At 37.4% G+C, this 21,544-nt stretch overlaps 1 protein-coding gene across 1 annotated transcript in view; it reads right to left on the bottom strand.

Annotated features, from left to right (window-relative positions):
• Window positions 1-21,544, bottom strand: part of GTF2A1L (general transcription factor IIA subunit 1 like) — a 71,868-nt gene that overhangs the window by 15,254 nt on the left and 35,070 nt on the right. Inside the window, exons 6-8 of the mRNA XM_082358253.1 lie at window positions 19,154-19,209; window positions 10,461-10,545; window positions 8,826-9,415 (exon numbers count right to left, since the gene is read on the bottom strand). Coding sequence (XP_082214379.1) covers window positions 8,826-9,415; window positions 10,461-10,545; window positions 19,154-19,209 — 731 coding nt within the window. The remainder of the gene's footprint in view (window positions 1-8,825; window positions 9,416-10,460; window positions 10,546-19,153; window positions 19,210-21,544) is intronic.

Consider the following 21,544-nt stretch of genomic DNA (forward strand, 5'->3'; position numbering starts at 1 on the left):
CAGTAAAAAATGGTTAAAAGGTAAATTTTTACAATAGACAAAATCAATGGTGCTAGTAAACTGTCAAGTATGTGGTAAAACTGATACAGAGTGCTGGTGGCAGGAAAAATTGCACAACCTCTTGAAACTACTGTGGCAATGTACTTGAAGAACCACGGAAATTTTTAGTTTTTTTCCTCAGTAATCCTATCTTTGAAAATATTTTTTAAATTAATGCAAATGAAGCTTAAAATATAAATAACGTTGTGCTTTATGATGTGTATTATTATTTATGACAGCACCCAAAACCATGAAACACTTAGATAAAAATAGAATATGTGCAATATATGTATGTTGAGAACTATAAAACTTTAATAAAAGTCAAAGACCTAAATAAAAAATGTAGCAATAAATTGGAACACTCATTGTGAAGATGTCAATTCTCCCCTTGTTGATCTATAGATCCAACAAAACCCATATCAGAATCCCAGAAGCTTTTTTTGTAAAAAATGACAAGCTCATTCTAACATTTATATGGAAAAGCAAAGAATTAGAATAACCAAAATAACTTTGAAAAAGAATAAAGTTAAGAAACTCATACTCTCTGATGTCCAGACTTACTACAAAGCTGACATAATCAAGACAGTGTGGTGCTAGTGAAAACATAAGACACATGAATTAATGAAACAGAGTGGAAGTCCAGAAATAAACCAACACACATATGATAACTGATTTTCATTAAAGGTGAACGTGCTTTAAACACTCAATGTGATTTAGGCAACTCAATGGAGACAGGGTAGTCTTTTTAACAAATAATGCTAAAACAACTGAACAACCATATGCAAAAAAAAAGAACCTAAACCCTAACCTTGCACTATACACAAAAATTAACTCAAAAACGGATCACAGTCCTAAACGTAAAATCCATAAAATTTTTAGAAGCATTCGATGATCTTCACAACCTTTGGTTAGATAAGACACATTAGCAGAAATCAAAAGGAAAAAAGAATAAATTTGACTTCATCAAAATCACAAACTTCTCCTCTCCTAAAGAGAGCGTTAAATACCAAGGACATGAAGCAACTACAACTCTTACCCATTGGTAGCAGAAATTTGCATTCCACCACACATTGCTGGTGGGAATGCAGCCACTTTGGAAATGAGTTTGGCAGTTTCTTATAAGCATACAGGTATCACATGACCTAGAAATCCCACTCCTAGGTATTTACTCAAAAGTAAAGAAAACCTAAGTCCACACCAAAAAGGAAGGAAGGGAGGGAGGGAGAGAGAAAGGAAGGGAGGAAACCCACAAACCCACACATGAATGTTTTTAGGGGATTCATTCACAAATGCCCAAACTGGAAACATCCAAATGTCCAAATGGTGAATGGCTAAACAAACTGTGGCACAATGGAACATACTAATATATGCAAAAACATGAATGAATTGCAAATACATCATGTTAAAGTTACATATTGCATGATTCCATTTGTTTGACATTCTGAAAAAGCCAAGCCTATACCAAAAGAAAACAGATCAGTGAGTGCCAGGGACCAGATGTGGAGGGAGGGTATTGGCTACACAGGGGCCTGAGGGACCTCTTTGGGGTGATGGAAACGTTCTGTATCTCAACTGTGATACTGGTTATATAACTCCAAGTGTTTTGTCAAAATTCATATGTACATCTAAAAACTGTATACCTAAATAAAGGTGAACTTTATTGTATGTAGATACTACCCCAATAAATCTGATTGTGTGAAAAGTAAATTATGGTAAGGTTAGTCCTGGGCCTAAATCACATGTTGGAATTGGCTTTTCATGTTAATAGCAACAAGTACTGAAAACCTTAAACTGCAAGGTCTTTTGTTACAAAATGAATCAGCGCTCCCATGGCACTTTACCAGATTAGTATGAGCTTATTAAGGAATATTAAAGATTCCAGGACTCTTGTAATTGACTTCACGTAGCATCATCTTATTTTACTTATATCAGTGAGGTCCTCTTTATTCTGGGAAAGGAGTAAGATTACAAATCCAAATTTAATATCAATAACTGCAAAAGAGTTTCGTCATTCTCAACTTCTTTCTTCAGAAGCACTTCCACCAAGCATGAGAAAGTTCATATGATTGTCTGACTCCAATCTCCTTTTCCAAGGTGGTAGTTTAACCAAAATAGCAGGCAGTTTTGCAGCAACATCCGTAATTGATACCGCAGGCCCATGAATAGAAAGATTTAAGCCTTTCATATGGCAAACATCCACTACATAGATCAAGGAACTCCTCCAAGTCAAATTGTTATTAGGAGGTTTCCACTGTCTCTCAAAAATAGTTAATGTCTCCCCAAGGATCAATCAAGGGCTTCAAGTACTGTCCTTTGAAACGCCATAAAAAATTTGCATAAAGAAGAATATAACATTTTCCCCACACTTTTTGACAAATGTCTTGGAAAAGATGATTGGAAATTAAATTGGAAATCATTAAATCAATTTAAATCATTAAATTGGAAAATTTAATAATTCAATTAAATTCTAATGCATTTGACTGTCACGGCAGACGACAAAACTTCTTTTAGAATTATTGGCTGGGTCTCAGCACTAAGGTATGCCATGTGCTGAAATAGACATTGAAATGCTCTCTCCACTGAAGCAGCAAAACCATGTGTTGCCAAGCATCTCAGGGGCTCCATCAGTATAGAGAGTACCAAATTCTGTTAATCTATAAAAACTTCATTATTACAAAGATGTCAGTTTCCAGTTTCAAAAAAACGTCTCACAACATAGGAATTTTTTATTGTGCCAATGTGCAAATATGATTAAAATCAGATGTTGGCTGCCCTGAGAAGTACTAGTATTTTTATCCTGCTGAATGTTAAAGAAAAGTCACTGCTGATTCTTCTATGAGTTCTGGCTGAACGTGAAGAAATGTCAACAGTTCTAGTGCAGATGACATCATCCGACAGAAGCACTGCTTTAGTTTTCTTTCTCTGCTCTAAACAAACCAGCTCAATGATTTCCAAGATTCTCAGCTTCACCAAGGTCTTTTCAATTGCATACAGCTTCTGTGGCTGGGCAGTACAATGAGCAAATGCATAGGACGCTTCAAGATAAAGCTTTATTTGCCAAATACAGCTTCCAACCTTTTCAACTTAAGCTTTCCCCTAATGAAAGGACCATATTTTTCTAATGGCTGGTAAGGACTGACACAACCTCATACGCATATGTGGGAATAAAGATAAAACAGGAGAAGCCTAAGCTATGACATACTTTCTTTTCACATTTTCAAACTAAACTATGTGAAATTCAGTTGTCTATAATCATAATGGCAGGGTACATCTTTAATTCTTAACAGAAATTTAATCCAGCTATCTCCCACAACATAATGGCGATAATGATTATATATTACCTAAGCATGTACAGGGGCATCCCATGCCACTCTACTCTTATTTGGGATGAAATATACCTCAACATATTTTGACAAATACGAAAAGAAAGTATCTTGTTAAATTGGCTTTTTTCCTCTAAAGAAATAAAAATGTCACATACCTGGTTTAAAAATCTGATTTAGAGATACTCATTTAGAAGTAGCATATAATGACTCAAAAAAATATGTGCTCAATTAACTGAATCATGAATTCAAATAACTATTGGTATGATATTTTATCTTTTAGAGTATCAGAATGGATTGGAAGAAAAATAAAAGCTCTTAAAGTTATATATTCTCTAATCCCCTCACTCCATCCATTTTTCATTTATAAATTGATATTGAGCTAGATCAGTGGTTCTTAATCTTAACTATGTATTACAATCACCTCAGAGAACTCCAATAATAATGAGTGGACCCCACTCCAGACCAATTAGATCCATATCCCTTGGGGCAGACCTGAACATTTTTTTAATGCCCCAATAATTCTAATATTTAGCCAGAGTTGAGAACTGTTGAGCCAAATAAACTAGTCATAGATCCTCTTCTTTTAAAGCTTATATTCTAGTACACATGAATATATATGTGTGTGTGTGTGTGTGTATTCTTAGGTGTTGGGTATACAAAGATTTATAAAATGTACCTCTCAATGCACACAGGACATTTTAATGCATCTTTTAACTACACTATGACAGATACATATGTAAGGTGCTATGATAACACAGAAGAGATACATCCAACCTAATAATGAAAGGGGAGAGGGTAGATAGAAAGGTATTAAGTAAGATTTCTGGAGGAAGTAATAAATGGGTAAGTAGGAATTAACTTTGTTGTTTCCTGCCTCTCTTTGCTTTTGTTATCCCTTCTGCTTTGTGCCTGGCTTTTCTCCCGCCATCCTTTCTTCTGGTTAACACAGATAATTGCTCACAGTCTGTTGTTACCAATAAAGTAGTAGGCATGAAATAAAGGAAGAGTAAATAAGAAACTCCAGCCGAAAAAGAACATGGAGGTCCTCGTATGCCACATTAAGAATGTTGACCTAAAAAAAAACAGACTGCCAGATATTTCTCAGGCAAAGACAGGTTTATTCAGGATCAGCAGAAATTTGGGGTGTGCAACCATGGAGAGCCGCATGCAAGTCCCCTCGAAGGAAGAAAGCTTATATAGAGAAGAAAAGGAAGTCGGGAGGGCTATCGTAAACAAAGAGTCCACAGCTCTTCATTGGCTAAGTTGTTGCCAGGATAGAAGCGGGGTCTTCTAGTTGGGCTCTGCTATTGTCACAGGGCATGAGAGCGCCCCCCTCAGGTCACCCAACTCTATTTAATTGAGATTTCTGTTTATTAATTTTTTTTTTACAAGCTTATATTTTATCCACTGGGCAGTCAGTGACATGTTAAGCAGGCTGCATGCTGAGTAAATCTATGGTAGCCGTGAGGAGCAGAGATCATAGCTAATGTTCACTGAGCTCTTACCATATGCTAGGCAGTATGCTGCTGAGCACTTCACATTGATTATCTCACATAATCCTCCCACCATCACAATTCTATGGTAGCTACTATTATCTTTATTTTACAAATGAGGAAATAGTAGCTTGCCCAAGTCACGTAGTTATTAAGGGATAGAGAAGGAATTCAAAACATTTCTGACCCCTGAAGCCTTTAACCTCTAGGATGGATGGACTGGAAAGAGTAGAGTAAGAACCAGCAGAGGCTACAGGCTAATAAATCAGTTAGAAACTAGATTATCCCAACTGAGAGACAATTAGGGCAATGGCAGTGGGGATGGAGAAGAGGGAACAGATTCCAGAAATATTTGGTTTTAAAAGTTGTCAAAAATTACATGATTCAGCCTTTAAAAGGAATGAAATTCCCATATATGCTACATGAATGACCCTTGAAAACGTGCTAAGCAAAATAAGCCAGTCACAAAAGTACAAATATTATATGATACGATTCATGAGGTACCTAGTAGTAGTCAAATTCATAGAAACAGAAAGTAGAAGTTACCAGGAGCTGAATGGAGGGGATAATGGGGAGTTATTGTTTAATGGGTACAGAATTTCAGTTTGGGATGATTAGAAAGTTCTAGAGATGGATAGTAGTGATGGTTGCACAATAATGTGAACATGCTTAACGCCACTGAACTGTACACCTAAAAATGGTTAAAATGGTAAATTTTATGTTATACAGAGGACCCTTGAACAACATGGGTTTGAAATGCGCAGGTCCACTTATACGTGGATTGTTTTCAATAAATACATACTACAAGGTATGTGATTGGTTGAATCCGTGGATGCGGAATCACGGATACAGAGGGTTAACTATAAAGTTAGACGCAGATTTTTGACTGCACGGAGCTCAGTGTCCCTAACCCTTGCACTGTTCAAGGGTCCACTGTATATACTTTATAAATTTTTTTTTTTTTTTTACAATTTTTAAAATAATTTTTAAAGGACTTCCCTGGCAGTCCAGTGGTTAAGACTCTGCACTCCCAGTGTAGGGGGCACAGGTTCGATCCCTTGTTGGGGAACTGGGATCCCACATGCCACATGGCGTGGCCTAAAATAAATAAATAAAAATAATTCCAAAAAAGCACATGATATAAGGAGGATAAGGGGGAAAGGGGGCCAAAAAGTCACTGCAGTCCTTAGCTTGGGAGACCAGGTGGGCAGTGGTACTATGCAGTATCTCTGATGAGGAAACAACGACTTATTATAACATTCAGGGAGAGCTGTCTAGAAAGGAAACAGACACGAGAATGAAGCTCAAGGGAATAACTGGGCTGAAAATGCAGTCATCAACAAGCAGGTCATAGTTAAAAACCATGATAATGCATGAAATTGCTCAGGGAAAACATGAAGTAGGAAGAGAAATGGGCTGAGGATAGAACCTTAGGAAACAGGAAAGGCAGATAAAGAGGAGCTCACAAAGGAGATAAGAGGAAGCAGCCAGAAAGGTATATAATTAAAAGAGAAGGTAGCAGAAATGATAATATTTGGGAGAGAGGGCAATGAAGATGGTGGGGAGAGCCGGCAAGAAATAAAAAGGAGCTGGAGAAGATATACCACCATACCCATTTCTCTCCTTCTACTCCTACTTTTTGGAGTTCCAATGAAGACCTGAGTTTCTAATTTTCTATAGCATTATAAGATTAGCAAACAAAATTCCTACACTGAGGAAAAACTTAACATAGTAATATGCAGTTTAAAATAGGAACACATCAAAAATTGTCAGGAATACATTTTATGAAACAGTAATAATGCTAAACCTACATAAAAACTTAAGATCTCTGGCAGTCTACACAGGAAAAGTAAATAAGTAGGGCTAATTGTAACTTGCTTTAAGCAATAAGAATTTCTGAAAAGCTATTTATAGAGAGCTATTTATAAAATTTTCTGAAAATTAAATCAGCATTAACTTTACCAGATCACTATTTTAAGATAACCTACAGTAAGTTTTTTAAAATGTTATAAATTAAATTCTTTTGAATGTTTGGATGTTTGTGTTTAAATATAGATTTTAAAACCAAGACACAAGTTATATGAAAAGTTATCCAATATATCACATGCCCATAAAGCATAATAGCACTAATCTAAAGCTTATTATGGTGACAGAAGCTATTAAAAACTCTATATACACCTCTGATAATTCTTAAAATTATGAGCTTGGTTTTATGCCCAGTTTACAGACTTATGACTGAATTTCAGAGAGCAACATTACCTAGCTTGCTTGTAAGTGGTAAATCTAGAATTTGAACCTATTGTGGCTTAAAAGCTTAAGCTCTTTTTTTTTTTTTTTTAATTTTTATTTATTTATTTATTTATTTACGGCTGTGTTGGGTCTTCGCTTCTGCGCGAGGGCTCTCTCCAGTCGCGGCAAGTGGGGGCCACTCTACATCGCGGTGCGTGGGCCTCTCACTATCGTGGCCCCTCTTGTTGCGGAGCACAGGCTCCAGACGCGCAGGCTCAGCAATTGTGGCTCACGGGCTTAGTTACTCCGTGGCATGTGGGATCTTCCCAGACCAGGGCTTGAACCCATGTCCCCTGCATCGGCAGGCAGACTCTCAACCACTGCGCCACCAGGGAAGCCCCAAAAGCTTAAGCTCTTAACCACTACCCCCTAAACAATCCTTAATCTCCCTTAACTAATCTACTTTCCCATATCAGAACAAAGTACAATGTGACGTCTAATAAGTAACAGTAGAATAAATCCTGAATCATCACACCAGAAATCTTCAAAGTTCATACACAGTCCAGGAGAAAAATGCCTCTAAAAGTTATATTACTAGTGATAAAAACAAACACTTATTTTACAGTTATTTTCCCTCAAAACCAAATGTTTCATAATTATGAGTTTATCCTCCATTTCTTAATTTTATATATTATGTGAAAAATATAATGAAAAAACACTCAAAAAACATTTTAACCTTAATACGTTATACCAAACTAAACCAAAAACAGACTTGCTAAAAGATTTTGAACAGGCTTCATCAAACATCTGAAATATTCTAAAACAAGTCAAATGGTTTCTGATAGACATATTCTTTGTTCATTATCCTTCACCGTACCCTATACCTTCCCCTTCTATCTAGAAAAATGTTAAGGTGACACTTAACTACTACATTGATACAGATTTGTGCAGCGGTTCTAAAGGACCGCTAAAGCATTAGCTAGAGACACAAACCTTTATTTGTCATATGTCACTAAATTGTATAAATGGAGTTAGCTGTAAGACATAATTTTACATTTGTAAAAAGATAACGCAAGATTTTTTAATTTTACCATGTGAAATTCTCCATGAATCTTTATGCCATCACTATGAATTCCTTGGAAATTAATAATGTAAACCTAGTTTTAATATGGAAAGCTAATTAGGAGCTATTTTTTAGTGGTTTGAATTCCAAAAGAAATTAAGTTAACTAGTATTTTAGCAAACGGAGAAACAAAGTATCTACTAGCAAGATAATTCCTCATGTAGAGAAAACTTCCATATGGGAATTTAGAAAAATCAGGTAGAGCAAGAAAAAAAATACTTTGAACCTCTTTTGTATATTAAGTATGACAATGAATTACCTCAAAACACTCATTTAATTACTAGGATGCATTTCTGAATCTTAAATTTTATCTGCAGACAAAAAACAATTCCCACAATGTAAGGGAGAGGTAAATGAATTACCTTAAAACAAATGCATTTTCTTTAAAGAAATATTCTAATTCATTAATCGAAACTAAAAGTTTAGAAATGCTGAGCATGAATACTTTTAAAAACTGATAGTTATACTAAAAATAATAAAGAAACAATCTTCTAAAGGAAAAAACAAAACATACTGTTGAGTAACCTTACAGTTTAAAAAAAAAACAACACTCAGGACATCTAATCACTTGTTACTGTTTATCTCCTAATTCCACTAAATTGAACATAGAACTACCTTCTCTGAGACAGGTAGGCTGCTGGGCTCCTCTGTATTTCTTGGCTGCTTTACAGAATCACATCCACACATCCTATTTTTAAGAACACGAAGCTGAACATCAGGCATGTGCTGGTGCTGAGCCCCCTGAGGGCCTGTGGACAGGGGCCCACCATGCAGATTTTGAGTCAGGCTAGCTGAAACACTGAGCACTGGCTCCACATCAGAATCCATTTGAGAGACCTGTGGAGGAAATACAACACCTGAAAGGCTGATATACTGAGAGTTTTCCGGATGACTCAATAAAGCTTCAGACATGATTTTATGCTCATTTCCAGGATGTGTAAGAGTATCACCAGTAGCATTTTCTAAATGTTTCCTATCCACTGTCCCAGAACGAAGAACTACAGGTTGTTGGAGCACAGTTTCCATTCTCTGTGATTTTTCAGTAGTTGCTTCAAGACAGTATGGGTTTAATTGTGGAATACTGGTCTGTATTATTGAAGGCTGCCCAAGCTGCTGAAATACTTGCTGAAATGGATGCTGAAGAATACTTGCTCTTCCAGAAGTCTGTGTCACCATAATTGGTACATTAACTTTATAAAGGTGACCTTAAAAAGAAGAAAACAAAACTGTAAGTAAAACAGAATCCTAATTTCCTTTAAATTTCCTAAAAAAAAATCTCATGCACAGGAGGCTGGGAGGAAATACATCAATATGTTAATAGTGGTTACCTCTAGGAGTTTTTCTTTTATTTTTCAGATTTTTTGTGTTTTCTATAATAAATATGTATTACTCTTATTTTTAAAAATTAAATATATCTTGCTTTAACTCTAGCCTTTTCCCATTATTGCTTATATGGCACATTTTGAGACACATATAGGCCACCAATATTTATTCCATGAACCTCTCCCATTGTTTAATAAATTACAGTGTTAACAACCCAAATTGGGATTTTAAGAAACCTCATCATGGAGAATGTATTTCATATAGTTAAGATATAAGATACCATATAACAACTATAAGACAAGGCTACCCAAAAAGGGTTTAATAATTTCAAAAGTTATCAAATTTCCCCCCTCTTTCCTTTAAAATAATACTAACAAGAAGAAAGAAGAAATTTATTTTTTGAGCATTGAATCAGGTGCTTGCTTAAACTCTGTAACAACCCCAAAAATAGGTATGATTCTCTTTCAAATCAAGAAACAGTTCTTTGAAAAGCAGAGGTTAATCTCCAAATTTTTCAAATATTCTTATACAATCTCCAATAAGAAAGGAGGCAAAGGTTGATAAATCTAATCTTTAGTTTTTCTTGATTAAAGCTAGCCGGGACACATGTGTGTCAGAATTCAGGTAACTGACTTGAATTAGAGAAAACCTATATAAAGCATCTTACACAATGTTGGGATGAGAATTGGAAGTGAAATATAGGACAAGCTTAGTACCTGCCTTAGTAGACAGGCTTAGTGTATTTCGTGGTAGATTGCTTCCATAACAATAAAAACCACCATTTATTACTACTTTTAAATAAGTTTTATTAAAAGCTCCTATAACTTCAATAACTTGTGGTATACAGTTTATTTAAAATCATGAAAGTTAATACCCAGAAGTCAGTACCAAAGCTAAAAACAAAATATTTTAAAACTATACTCTTACCAGATGCCGTCTGTAGTGTCACACCTGCTGGTACATGAACAGGATAACCAGGATAAGTAAAGTTTGCACTGGAGTTTGAGGTGCCCTAGATATGAAAATTTCATATTAGAAAGTTAGAGAAAGGCTTTACTTGAACCTTTTTTTCCTGATCTTACAGAGGATTAAAAAAAATCTGATTAAGGTCAACAGGACAATAGTAGCACTTAACATTAGGGCTGAGTTCTCTGAATAAAACAGCTTTTTAATATTTGATTTAGATCGTCTCATTAAAAATAAAAGGAATTCTGTTCTATGGCTATTAGCAATGAAGTCAGTAAGACTTCATAAATAACATGAACACTGACTCATAAAACTTGCCCACAACACAGCTTTGCCTGGGCCACTGATACCCAGATGTCAAATATAAGAACCACAGTTGTTTATAGGAGTCCTCTAGTCTGTAAGTTGATCACTAATGTTATTTTAAAGCAGATAAAACAACAGTGTATAATTTTTATTTTGGAATAATTAAACCTTAAGGTTTTACATTTTTAATACTAAATGAAAAGACAAAAAAGTTTTTGCCTACTAGACCTGAAAAAATTTAAAAGATTGATTAATAATAGCCAATGTTGGTAAGGATGTGATAAAAATCAGTTCTCTCAGACCACTGCTTATGAGTGTATATGGTACAATCCTTTCAGAGGCCAATTTTGTAACATATACCAAAATTGAAAACATGCATAATCTTTGACCTAGAAATTCTACTTCTAGGAATTTATCCTGATTACCTGATTATCACACAAATACACCAAGACATATCTACAAGTGTAATCACTGGAATGCTATATTAGAAAAACACTAGCAAGAATTTAAATGTCCATAAACAAAAGACTGGTTACTTAAACTTGATACATCCACTAAGGCTAATCAATATTTAACTGGCATTGAAAACGGTCCATCTATATTACTAAGTTTAAAAAAAAAATTACGGAAACAGTACAGAGAATGATTCTGCTTTTACCCTGAAAATTAATGTAACTTTCTTTAATGAAAGAAGTCTAAATGGATATACATCATACAGTTAAAACAGTTATCTTTGGGTTATAATCCTATAGGGCTCTATCACTTTTTACTTTATAAATTTGTTTGCTTTTACTCTTTAGAAGTATATTATTTCTTTAATGAGGAGAAAAGGTATTTCCAAGAATTTCAAAGGCAGAGATACTTCTTCACTGGTTTCATATCAAAACCAGCACCATTCTTCCCAAAAATCCTGGTAAGGGCTATGCTTTTTGTTTGTTTTTAATGAAGAAATAGAAATAAATGGCCTACTAAAATCGTGTACCCTAGGAAGGAAGCTCATGGGCTGAAAGAAAACGAAAAACTTTATATATCATGTTTTACCTTCAAAGAAAGGTAAAAGAGAAAAAGTTCTATTTTTCCCCACCTAAAAACTACTCAATTTTCTATATATAAGTTTTAATTTTATCTTCTGCCCCCAACTCCTGCGGGGGGGAATCTAACCTCTATTATACAATGGTAAAAAATAACCAAAATATTCCACTTAAATAAAAGGAAAAATTATGATGTGCCTCAACTCTAGGGGAAAATAAATCAGAAAAACATTCATATCAGAATCATCTATTTAGGATCCACCAAGTATGTAACATTATACAGTGTATTAAAACTCCGTACAATGTAAGTTAAGAAATTTCCTAACCTTGTAGGTACAGTCTTGGCAGATGCTAAGAACTGCTCTGGAAGACAGGAAAAGTTGGTAAGAAAATATTAATTCTGGAACTCCTGAATTTTTGCAACACCTATGTTACAGAAGCTATTTCTATCTCCTCATCCCTTACTACATCTTTTCTCATTCAACTGGAGGATTACAAATTACATCTCTGCCCAGCCTTCTGCCACTATTCACTAAAACTGGGGCATCTCTGTTAAAATATATCTTAGATATTGCTTCAAGATGGCGGAGTAGAAGGACGTGCTCTCAGTCCCTCTTGCAAGAACACCAGAAACACAACTAACTGCTGAATAATCATCGACAGGAAGACACTGGAACTCACCAAAAAAGATACCCCACATCCAAAGACAAAGGAGAAGCCACAATGAGATGGTAGGAGGGGCGCAATCACAATAAAATCAAATCCCATAACTGCTGGGTGGGTGACTCACACACTGGAGAACAATTAGATCACACAAGTCCACCCACTGGAGTGAAGGTTCTGGGTCCCACGTCAGGCTTCCCAATCTGGGGGTCCGACAACGGGAGGAGGAATTCCTAGATAATGACACTTTGAAGGCTAGCGGTATTTGATTGCAGGACTTCGACAGGACTGGGGGAAACAGAGACTCCACACTTGGAGGGCACACACAAAGTAGTGTGTCTGTCGGGACGCAGGGGAAGGAGCAGTGACCCCATAGGAGACAGAACCAAACCTACCCGCTAGTGTTGGAGGGTCTCCTGCAGAGGTGGGGGGTGGCTGTGGCTCACCATGGGGACAAGGACACTGGCAGCAGAAGTTTTGGGAAGGACTCCTTGGCGTGAGCCCTCCCAGAGTCTGCCATTAGCCCCACCAAAGAGCCCGGGTAGTCCCCAGTGTTGGGTCGCCTCAGGCCAAACAACCAACAGGGAGGGAAGCCAGCCCCACCCATCAGCAGACAAGCAAATTAAAGTTTTACTGAGCTCTGCCCACCAGAGCAACACCCAGCTCTACCCACCACCAGTCCCTCCCATCAGGAAGCTTGCACAAGCCTCTTAGATAGCCTCATCCACCAGAGGGCAGGCAGCAGAAGCAAGAAGAACTATAATCCTACAGCCTATGGAACAAAAACCATATTGACAGAAACACAGACAAGATAAAAAGGCAGAGGGATAGGTACCAGATGAAGGAACAAGATAAAACCCCAGAAAAACAACTAAAGGAAGTGGAGACAGGCAACCCTCCAGAAAAAGAATTCAGAATAATGATAGTGAAGATGATCCAACACCTCAGGAAAAGAATGGAGGCAAAGATCAAAAAGATGCAAAATGTTTAACAAAGATCTCGAAAAATTAAAGAATAAACAAACAAACAGAGATGAACAACGCAATAACTGAAATGAAAAATACACTAAGAGGAATCAATAGCAGAAAAACTGAGGCAGAAGACAGGGTAAGGGACCGGGAAGACAGAATGGTGGAATTCACTGCCTCGGAACAGAATAAAGAAAAAAGAATGAAAAGAAATGAAGACAGCCTAAGAGACCTCTGGGACAACATTAAACGCAAAAACATTCTCATTACAGGGGTCCCAGAAGGAGAAGAGAGAGAGAAACGACCTGAGAAAATATTTGAAGAGATTACAGTCGAAAACTTCCCTAACATGGGAAAGGAAACAGCCACCCAAGTCCAGTAAGTGCAGAGAGTCCCATACAGGATAAATGCAAGGAGAAACACGCCAAGACACACTAATCAAACTGGCAAAAATTGAAGACAAAGAAAAATTATTGAAAGCAACAAGGGAAAAACGACAAATAACATACAAGGGAACTCCCATAAGGTTAACAGCTGATTTCTCAGTAGAAACTCTTCAAGCCAGAAGGGATGAAAGGGAAGAACCTACAACCAAGATTACTCTACCCGGCAAGGATCTCGTTCACATTCGATGGAGAAACAAAAAGCTTTACAGACAAGCAAAAGCTAAGAGTATTCAGCACCACCAAACCAGCTCTACAACAAAAGCTAAAGGAACTTCTCTAAGTGGGAAACACAAGAGAAGAAAAGGACCTACAAAAACAAACCCAGAACAATTAAGAAAATGATCATAGGAACATACATATCGATAATTAAACATAAAAGGATTAATTGCTCCAACCAAAAGACACAGGCTTGCTGAATGGATACAAAAACAAGACCCATATATATGCTGTCTACAACAGACCCACTTCAGACCTAGGGACACATACAGACTGAAAGTGAGGGGATGGAAAAATATATTCCATGCAAATGGAAATCAAAAGAAAGCTGGAGTAGCAATACTCACAGCAGATAAAATAGACTTTAAAATAAAGAATGTTACATGAGACAAGGAAGGACACTACATAATGATGAAGGGATCAATCCAAGGAGAAGATACAACAATTATAAATATATATGCACCCAACATAGGAGCACCTCAATACATAAGGCAACTGCTAACAGCTATAAAAGAGGAAATCGAGAGTTAACACAATAATAGTGGGGGACTTAAACACCTCACTTACACCAAAGGACAGATCATCCAAGCAGAAAATTAATAAGGAAACAAGAGCTTTAAATGACACAATAGACCAAATAGATTTAATTGATATTTATAGGACATTCCATCCAAAAATAGCAGATTACACTTTCTTCTAAAGTGCGCATGGAACATTCTCCAGGATAGATCACATCTTGGTTCACAAATCAAGCCTCAGTAAATATAAGAAAATTGAAATCACACCAAGCATCTTTTCTGACCACAACGCTATGAGATTAGAAATCAATTACAGGGAAAAAAAACATAAAAACACAAACACATGGAGGCTAAACAATACATTACTAAATAACCAAGAGAACACTGAAGAAATCAAAGAGGAAATAAAAAAATAACTAGAGACAAATGATAATGAAAACACGATGATCCAAAACCTATGGGATGGGGCTTCCCTGGTGGCGCAGTGGTTGAGAATCTGCCTGCCGATACATGGGACATGGGTTCGAGCCCTGGTCTGGGAAGATCCCACATGCCGCAGAGCAACTAGGCCCGCGAGCCCCAACTACTGAGCCTGCGCGTCTGGAACTTGTGCTCTGCAACAAGAGAGGCCGCGACAGTGAGAGGCCCGCGCACCGCGATAAAGAGTGGCCCCCGCTCGCCGCAACTAGAGAAAGCCCTTGCACGGAAACGAAGGCCCAACACAGCCAAAAATAAATAAATTAATTAATTAATTAATTAATTTTTTAAAAAAACCTATGGGATGCAGCAAAAGCAGTTCTGAGAGGGAAGTTTATACTATACAAGCCTACCTCAAGAAACAAGAAAAATCTCAAATAAACAATCTAACCTTACACCTAAAGGAACTAGAGAAAGAAAAAAAACAAAACTCAAAGTTAGCAAAAGGAAAGAAATCATAAAGATCAGAGCAGAAATAAATGAAATAGAAACAAAACAATTGCAAAGATCAACAAAACTAAAAGCTGGTTCTTTGAGAAGATAAACAAAATTGATAAACCATTAGCCAGACTCATCAAGAAAAAGAGGTAAAGGACTCAAATCACTAAATTTAGAAATGAAAAAGGAGAAGATACAACAGACACCGCAGAAATACAAAGCATTCTAAGAGACTACTACAAGCAACTCTATGTCAATAAAATGGACAACCTGGAAAAAATGGACAAATTCTTAGAAAAGTATAACCTTACAAGACTGAACCAGGAAGAAATAGAAAATATGAACAGACTAATCACAAGTGATGAAATTGAAACTGTGATTAAAGATCTTCCAACAAACAAAAGTCCAGGACCAGATGGCTTCACAGGTGAATTCTATCAAACATTTAGAGAAGAGCTAACACCCATCCTTCTCAAACTCTTCCAAAAACTTGCAGAGGAAGGAACACTCCCAAACTCATTCTATGAGGCCACCATCACCCTGATACCAAAACCAGACAAAGATACTACAAAAGAAGAAAATTACAGACCAATATCACTGATGAATATAGATGCAAAAATCCTCAACAAAATACTAGCCAACAGAATCTAACAACACATTAAAAGGATCATACACCATGATCAAGTGGGATTTATCCCAGGGATGCAAGGATTCTTCAATATACGCAAATCAAACAATGTGATACACCATATGAACAAACTGAGGAATAAAAACCATATGATCATCTCAACAGATGCAGAAAAAGCTTTTGACAGAATTCAACAGCCATTTATGATAAAAACTCTCCAGAAAGTGGGCATAGAGGGAACCTACCTCAACATAATAAAGGCCATATACGACAAACCCACAGGAAATATCATTCTCAATGGTGAAAAACTGAAAGCATTTCCTCTAAGATCAGGAACGACACAAGGATGTCCACTCTCACCACTATTATTCAACATAGTTTTGGAAGTCCTAGCCACGGCAATCAGAGAAGAAAAAGAAATAAAAGGAATACAAGTTGGAAAAGAAGAAGTAAAACTGTCACTATTTGCAGATGACATGATACTATACATAGAGAACCCTAAAGATGCTACCAGAAAACTACTAGAGCTAATCAACGAATTTGGTAAAGTAGCAGGATACAGAATTAATGCACAGAAATCTCCTGCATTCCTATACACTAATGAAAAATCTGAAAGAGAAATTAAGGAAACACTCCCATTTACCATTGCAACAAAAAGAATAAAATACCTAGGAATAAACCTACCTAGGGAGACAAAAGACCTCTATGCAGAAAACTATAAAACACTGTTAGAAGGAATTAAAGATGATACCAACAGATGGAGAGATATACCATGTTCTTGGATTGGAAGACTCAATATTGTGAAAATGACTATACTACCCCAAAGCAATCTACAGATGCAATGCAATCCTTATCAAACTACCAATGGCATTTTTTACAGAACTAGAAGAAAAAATCTTAAAATTTGTATGGAGACACGAAAGACGCCAAACAGCCAAAGCAGTCTTGTGGGAAAAAAACAGAGCTGGAGGAATCAGACTCCCTGACTTCAGACTATACTACAAAGCTACAGTAATGAAGACAATATGGTACTGGCACAAAAACAGAAATATAGATCAACGGAACAGGATAGAAAGCCCAGAGATAAACCCACGCACCTATGGCCAACTACTCTGTGACAAAGGAGGCAAGGATATACAATGGAGAAAAGACAGTCTCTTCAATAAGTGGTCCTGGGAAAACTAGACAGCTACATGTAAAAGAATGAAATTAGAACACTCCCTAACACCATACACAAAAATAAACTCAAACTGGATTTGAGACCCAAATGTAAGACCAGACACTATAAAACTCTTAGAGGAAAACATAGGAAGAACACTCTTTGACAAAAATCACAGCAAGATCTTTTTTGATTCACCTCCTAGAGTAATGGAAATAAAAACAAAAATAAACAAATGGAACCTAATGAAACTTCAAAGCTTTTGCAAACCAAAGAAAACTACAAACAAGACAAAAAGACAACCCTCAGAATGCGAAAAAATATTTGCAAATGAATCAACGGACAAAAGATTAATCTCCAAAATATATAAACAGCTCATGCAGCTCAACATTAAAAAAACTAACAACCCAATCAAAAACTGGGCAGGGGCTTCCCTGGTGGCACAGTGGTTGAGAATCTGCCTGCCACTGCAGGGGACACGGGTTCGAGCCCTGGTTTGGGAAGATCCCACATGCCGCGGAGCGACTGGGCCCGTGAGCCACAATTGCTGAGCCTGCGTGTCTGGAGCCTGTGCTCCGCAACAAGAGAGGACGCGATGGTGAGAGGTCCGCGCACCGCAATGAAGAGTGGCCCCCACTTGCCACAACTGGAGGGAGGCCTCTCACAGAGGCGAGGACCCAGCACAGCCATAGATAAAAAAATAAATAAAAAGCCAGACCCTTAGCTCTTTAAAAAAAAAAAAAATGTGCAGAAGACCTGAATAGACATTTCTCCAAAGAGGACATACAGATGGCCACGAAGCCCATGAAAAGCTGCTTAACATCACTAATTATTAGAGAAATGCAAATCAAAACTACAATGAGGTATCTTCTCACACCAGTTAGAATGGGCATCATCAGAAAACCTACAAACAACAAATGCTGGAGAGGGTGTGGAGAAAAGGGAACCCTCTTGCACTGTTGGTGGGAATGTAAAGTGATACAGCCACTATGGAGAACAGTATGGAGGTTCCTTAAAAAACTAAAAACAGAATCACCATATGACCCAGCAATCCCACTACTGGGCATATACCCAGAGAAAACCATAATTCAAAAAGACACATGCACCTCAATGCTCATTGCAGCACTATTTCCAATAGCCAGGTCATGGAAGCAACCTAAATGCCCATCGACAGACAAATGGATGAAGAAGTTGTGGTACATATATACAATGGAATATTACTCAGCCATAAAAAGGAACGAAACTGGGTCATTTGTAGAGATGTGGATGAATCTAGAGACTGTCATACAGAGTGAAGTACGTCAGAAAGAGAAAGACTAATATCGTATATAAACGCATATATATGGAACCTAAAAAAATGGTACAGATGAACTGGTTTTCAGGGCAGAAGTTGAGACACAGATGTAGAGAACAAACGTATGGACACCAATGGGGTAAAGTGGTGGGGGGTGGGGGGGTGGGGGGATGAATTGGGCGATTGGGATTGACATGTATACACTGATGTGCATAAAATGGATGACTAATAAGAACCTGCTGTATAAAAAAATAAATAAAATAAAATTGAAAAAAAAGAAAAAGAATAGATTTTAAAATGTACATAATATCACAAAGTTGGTAGGGACAGAAATGACCTAACACAATTAATGCCATACCATACTGAAAATGCTATTTAATACTATATACTCTCAGATTATATTTTGTCCTTATTCAGTCTTTGCATTAAAGAATGACAAACTGTTTTAAAGCTGAAAAGAAAAATTTTTTTAAAATATAGATATATATATCTCTTAAATAAGATACATACCAGTTCTGCTGTGATAAAAGTGGGAAGAGTTTTACCAGCAGGAATAACTAACGATGCTGTATAGAAAACAAAATAAACATTATACATTCGTTAGAATTTTCCAACTGAATAAAACTGCTAAGTATACATTATTTTTTAAAAATGTTTTTCATCACTAACATATTCAAGCATGACAAATTCTAAACTTTCTGATTCCAAGTGAGGTAAAAGTATTTAATTACATCTTTTCCCAACAATTTTAGATAAAGTATAGGTTAGTTGTAAGTCTTTAAGTAGAGGTTGCAGATTATAGTATAGATTTCCAAAAGGAAATCTCATTGTAATCAAGTATACTGTACTATAGAAATCCATAACAAAATACCTAGGCTGTCTTTAGGAAGCCAATGTAGCACTAAACCTCCATTACAAATTTTTACAGGGGAGAAAAAGTAGTATTTGTTAAAGTGGCATGTTTCCAACCAACTATACTTTGAGCAAAAAAATGTAACCCAACATAAACCATTCTAAATCGTATAGGTACAAAAGAAATTTCAATTCATTCATTTCATGAAAAGTTATTTATACTACTTTGACCAAGTAAGCAAGCACAGCTACACAGTTTTAGGAATAAATGAATAAGTACATGTCTCCTGAAGTCTTTGCAGGACTTCAGTAAACTGAAGAGAAAAATACAAGACAATAAATTCTTAGAAGAACACCAATTCAACCTGCATTAAACCTACAATTTCATTTATCTTTCCTTTATTATCACCAATTTTCTATGCAAACTATCCCTTCATTTATCGTACATCTAAAAGGTTGACCTGGGCTTCCCTGGTGGCGCAGTGGTTGAGAATCTGCCTGCCAATGCAGCGGACACGGGTTCGAGCCCTGGTCTGGGAAGATCCCACATGCCACGGAACAACTAAGCCCGTGAGCCACAGCTACCGAGCCTGCGCGTCTGGAGCTTGTGCTCCGCAACAAGAGAGGCCGCGACACTGAGAGGCCCGTGCACCGCAATGAAGAGTGGCCCCTGCTCATCGCAACTAGAGAAAGGCCTCGCACAGAAACAAAGACCCAACACAGCCAAAAATTAATTAATTAATTAATTAATTAAAAGAAAAAAAATTTATAAAAGGTTGACCTGAGAGGAACCAAGATGGCGGAGTAGAAGGACGTGCTCTCACTCCCTCTTGTGAGAACACCAGAATCACAACTAGCTGCTGGACAATCATCGACAAGAAGAGACTGGAACTCACCAAAAAAGATACCCCACATCCAAAGACAAAGGAGAAGCCACAGTGAGATGGTAAGAGGGGTGCAATCACAGTAAAAACAAATCCCGTAACTGGTGGGTGGATGACTCACAGACTGGAGAACACTTATACCACAGAAGTCCACCCACTGGAGTGAAGGTTCTGAGCCCAACGTCAGGCTTCCCAACCTGGGGGTCTGGCAATGGGAGGCCGAATTCCTAGAGAATCAGACTTTGAAGCCTAGTGGGAATTGATTGCAGGACTTCGACAGGACTGGGGAAAACAGAGACCCAACTCTTGGAGGGCACACACAGAGTAGTGTGTGCATCGGGACCCAGAGGAAGGAGTAGTGACCCCAGGGGAGACTGAACCAGACCTACCTGCTAATGTTGGAGGGTCTCCTGCAGAAGCGGGGGGTGGTTGTGGCTCACCGTGGGGACAAGGACACTGGCAACAGATGTTCTGGGAAGTACTCCTTGGCGTGAGCCCTCCCAGAGTCTGCCATTAGCCCCACCAAAGAGCCCGGGTAGGCTCCAGTGGTGGGTTGCCTCAGGCCAAACAACCAACAGGGAGGGAAGCCAGCCCCACCCATCAACAGTCAAGCAGATTAAACTTTACTGAGCTCTGCCCACCAGAGCAACAGTCAGCTCTACCCACCACCAGTCCCTCCCATCAGGAAACTTACACAAGCTTCTTAGATAGCCTCATCCATCAGAGGGCAGACAGCAGAAGCAAGAAGAACCACAATCCTGCAGCCCATGGAACAAAAACCACATTCACAGAAAGATAGACAAGATGAAAAGGCAGAGGGCTATGTACCAGATGAAGGAACAAGATAAAACCCCAGAAAAACAACTAAAGGAAGTGGAGATAGGCAACCTTCCAGAAAAAGAATTTAGAACAATGATAGTGAAGATGATCCAGGACCTCGAAGAAAGAATGGAGGCAAAGATTGAGAAGATGCAAGAAATGTTTAACAAAGACCTAGAAGAATTAAATAACAAACACACAGAGATGAACAATACAATAACTGAAATGAAAACTACACTAGAAGGAATCAACAGCAGAATAACTGAGGCAGAAGAACAGATAAGTGACCTGGAAGACAGAATGGTGGAATTCACTGCCTCGGAACAGAATAAAGAAAAAAGAATGA

This window comes from Balaenoptera borealis, assembly GCF_965194805.1.
Source record: "Balaenoptera borealis genome assembly, chromosome: 15".
In the NCBI taxonomy this organism is placed as follows: domain Eukaryota; kingdom Metazoa; phylum Chordata; class Mammalia; order Artiodactyla; family Balaenopteridae; genus Balaenoptera; species Balaenoptera borealis.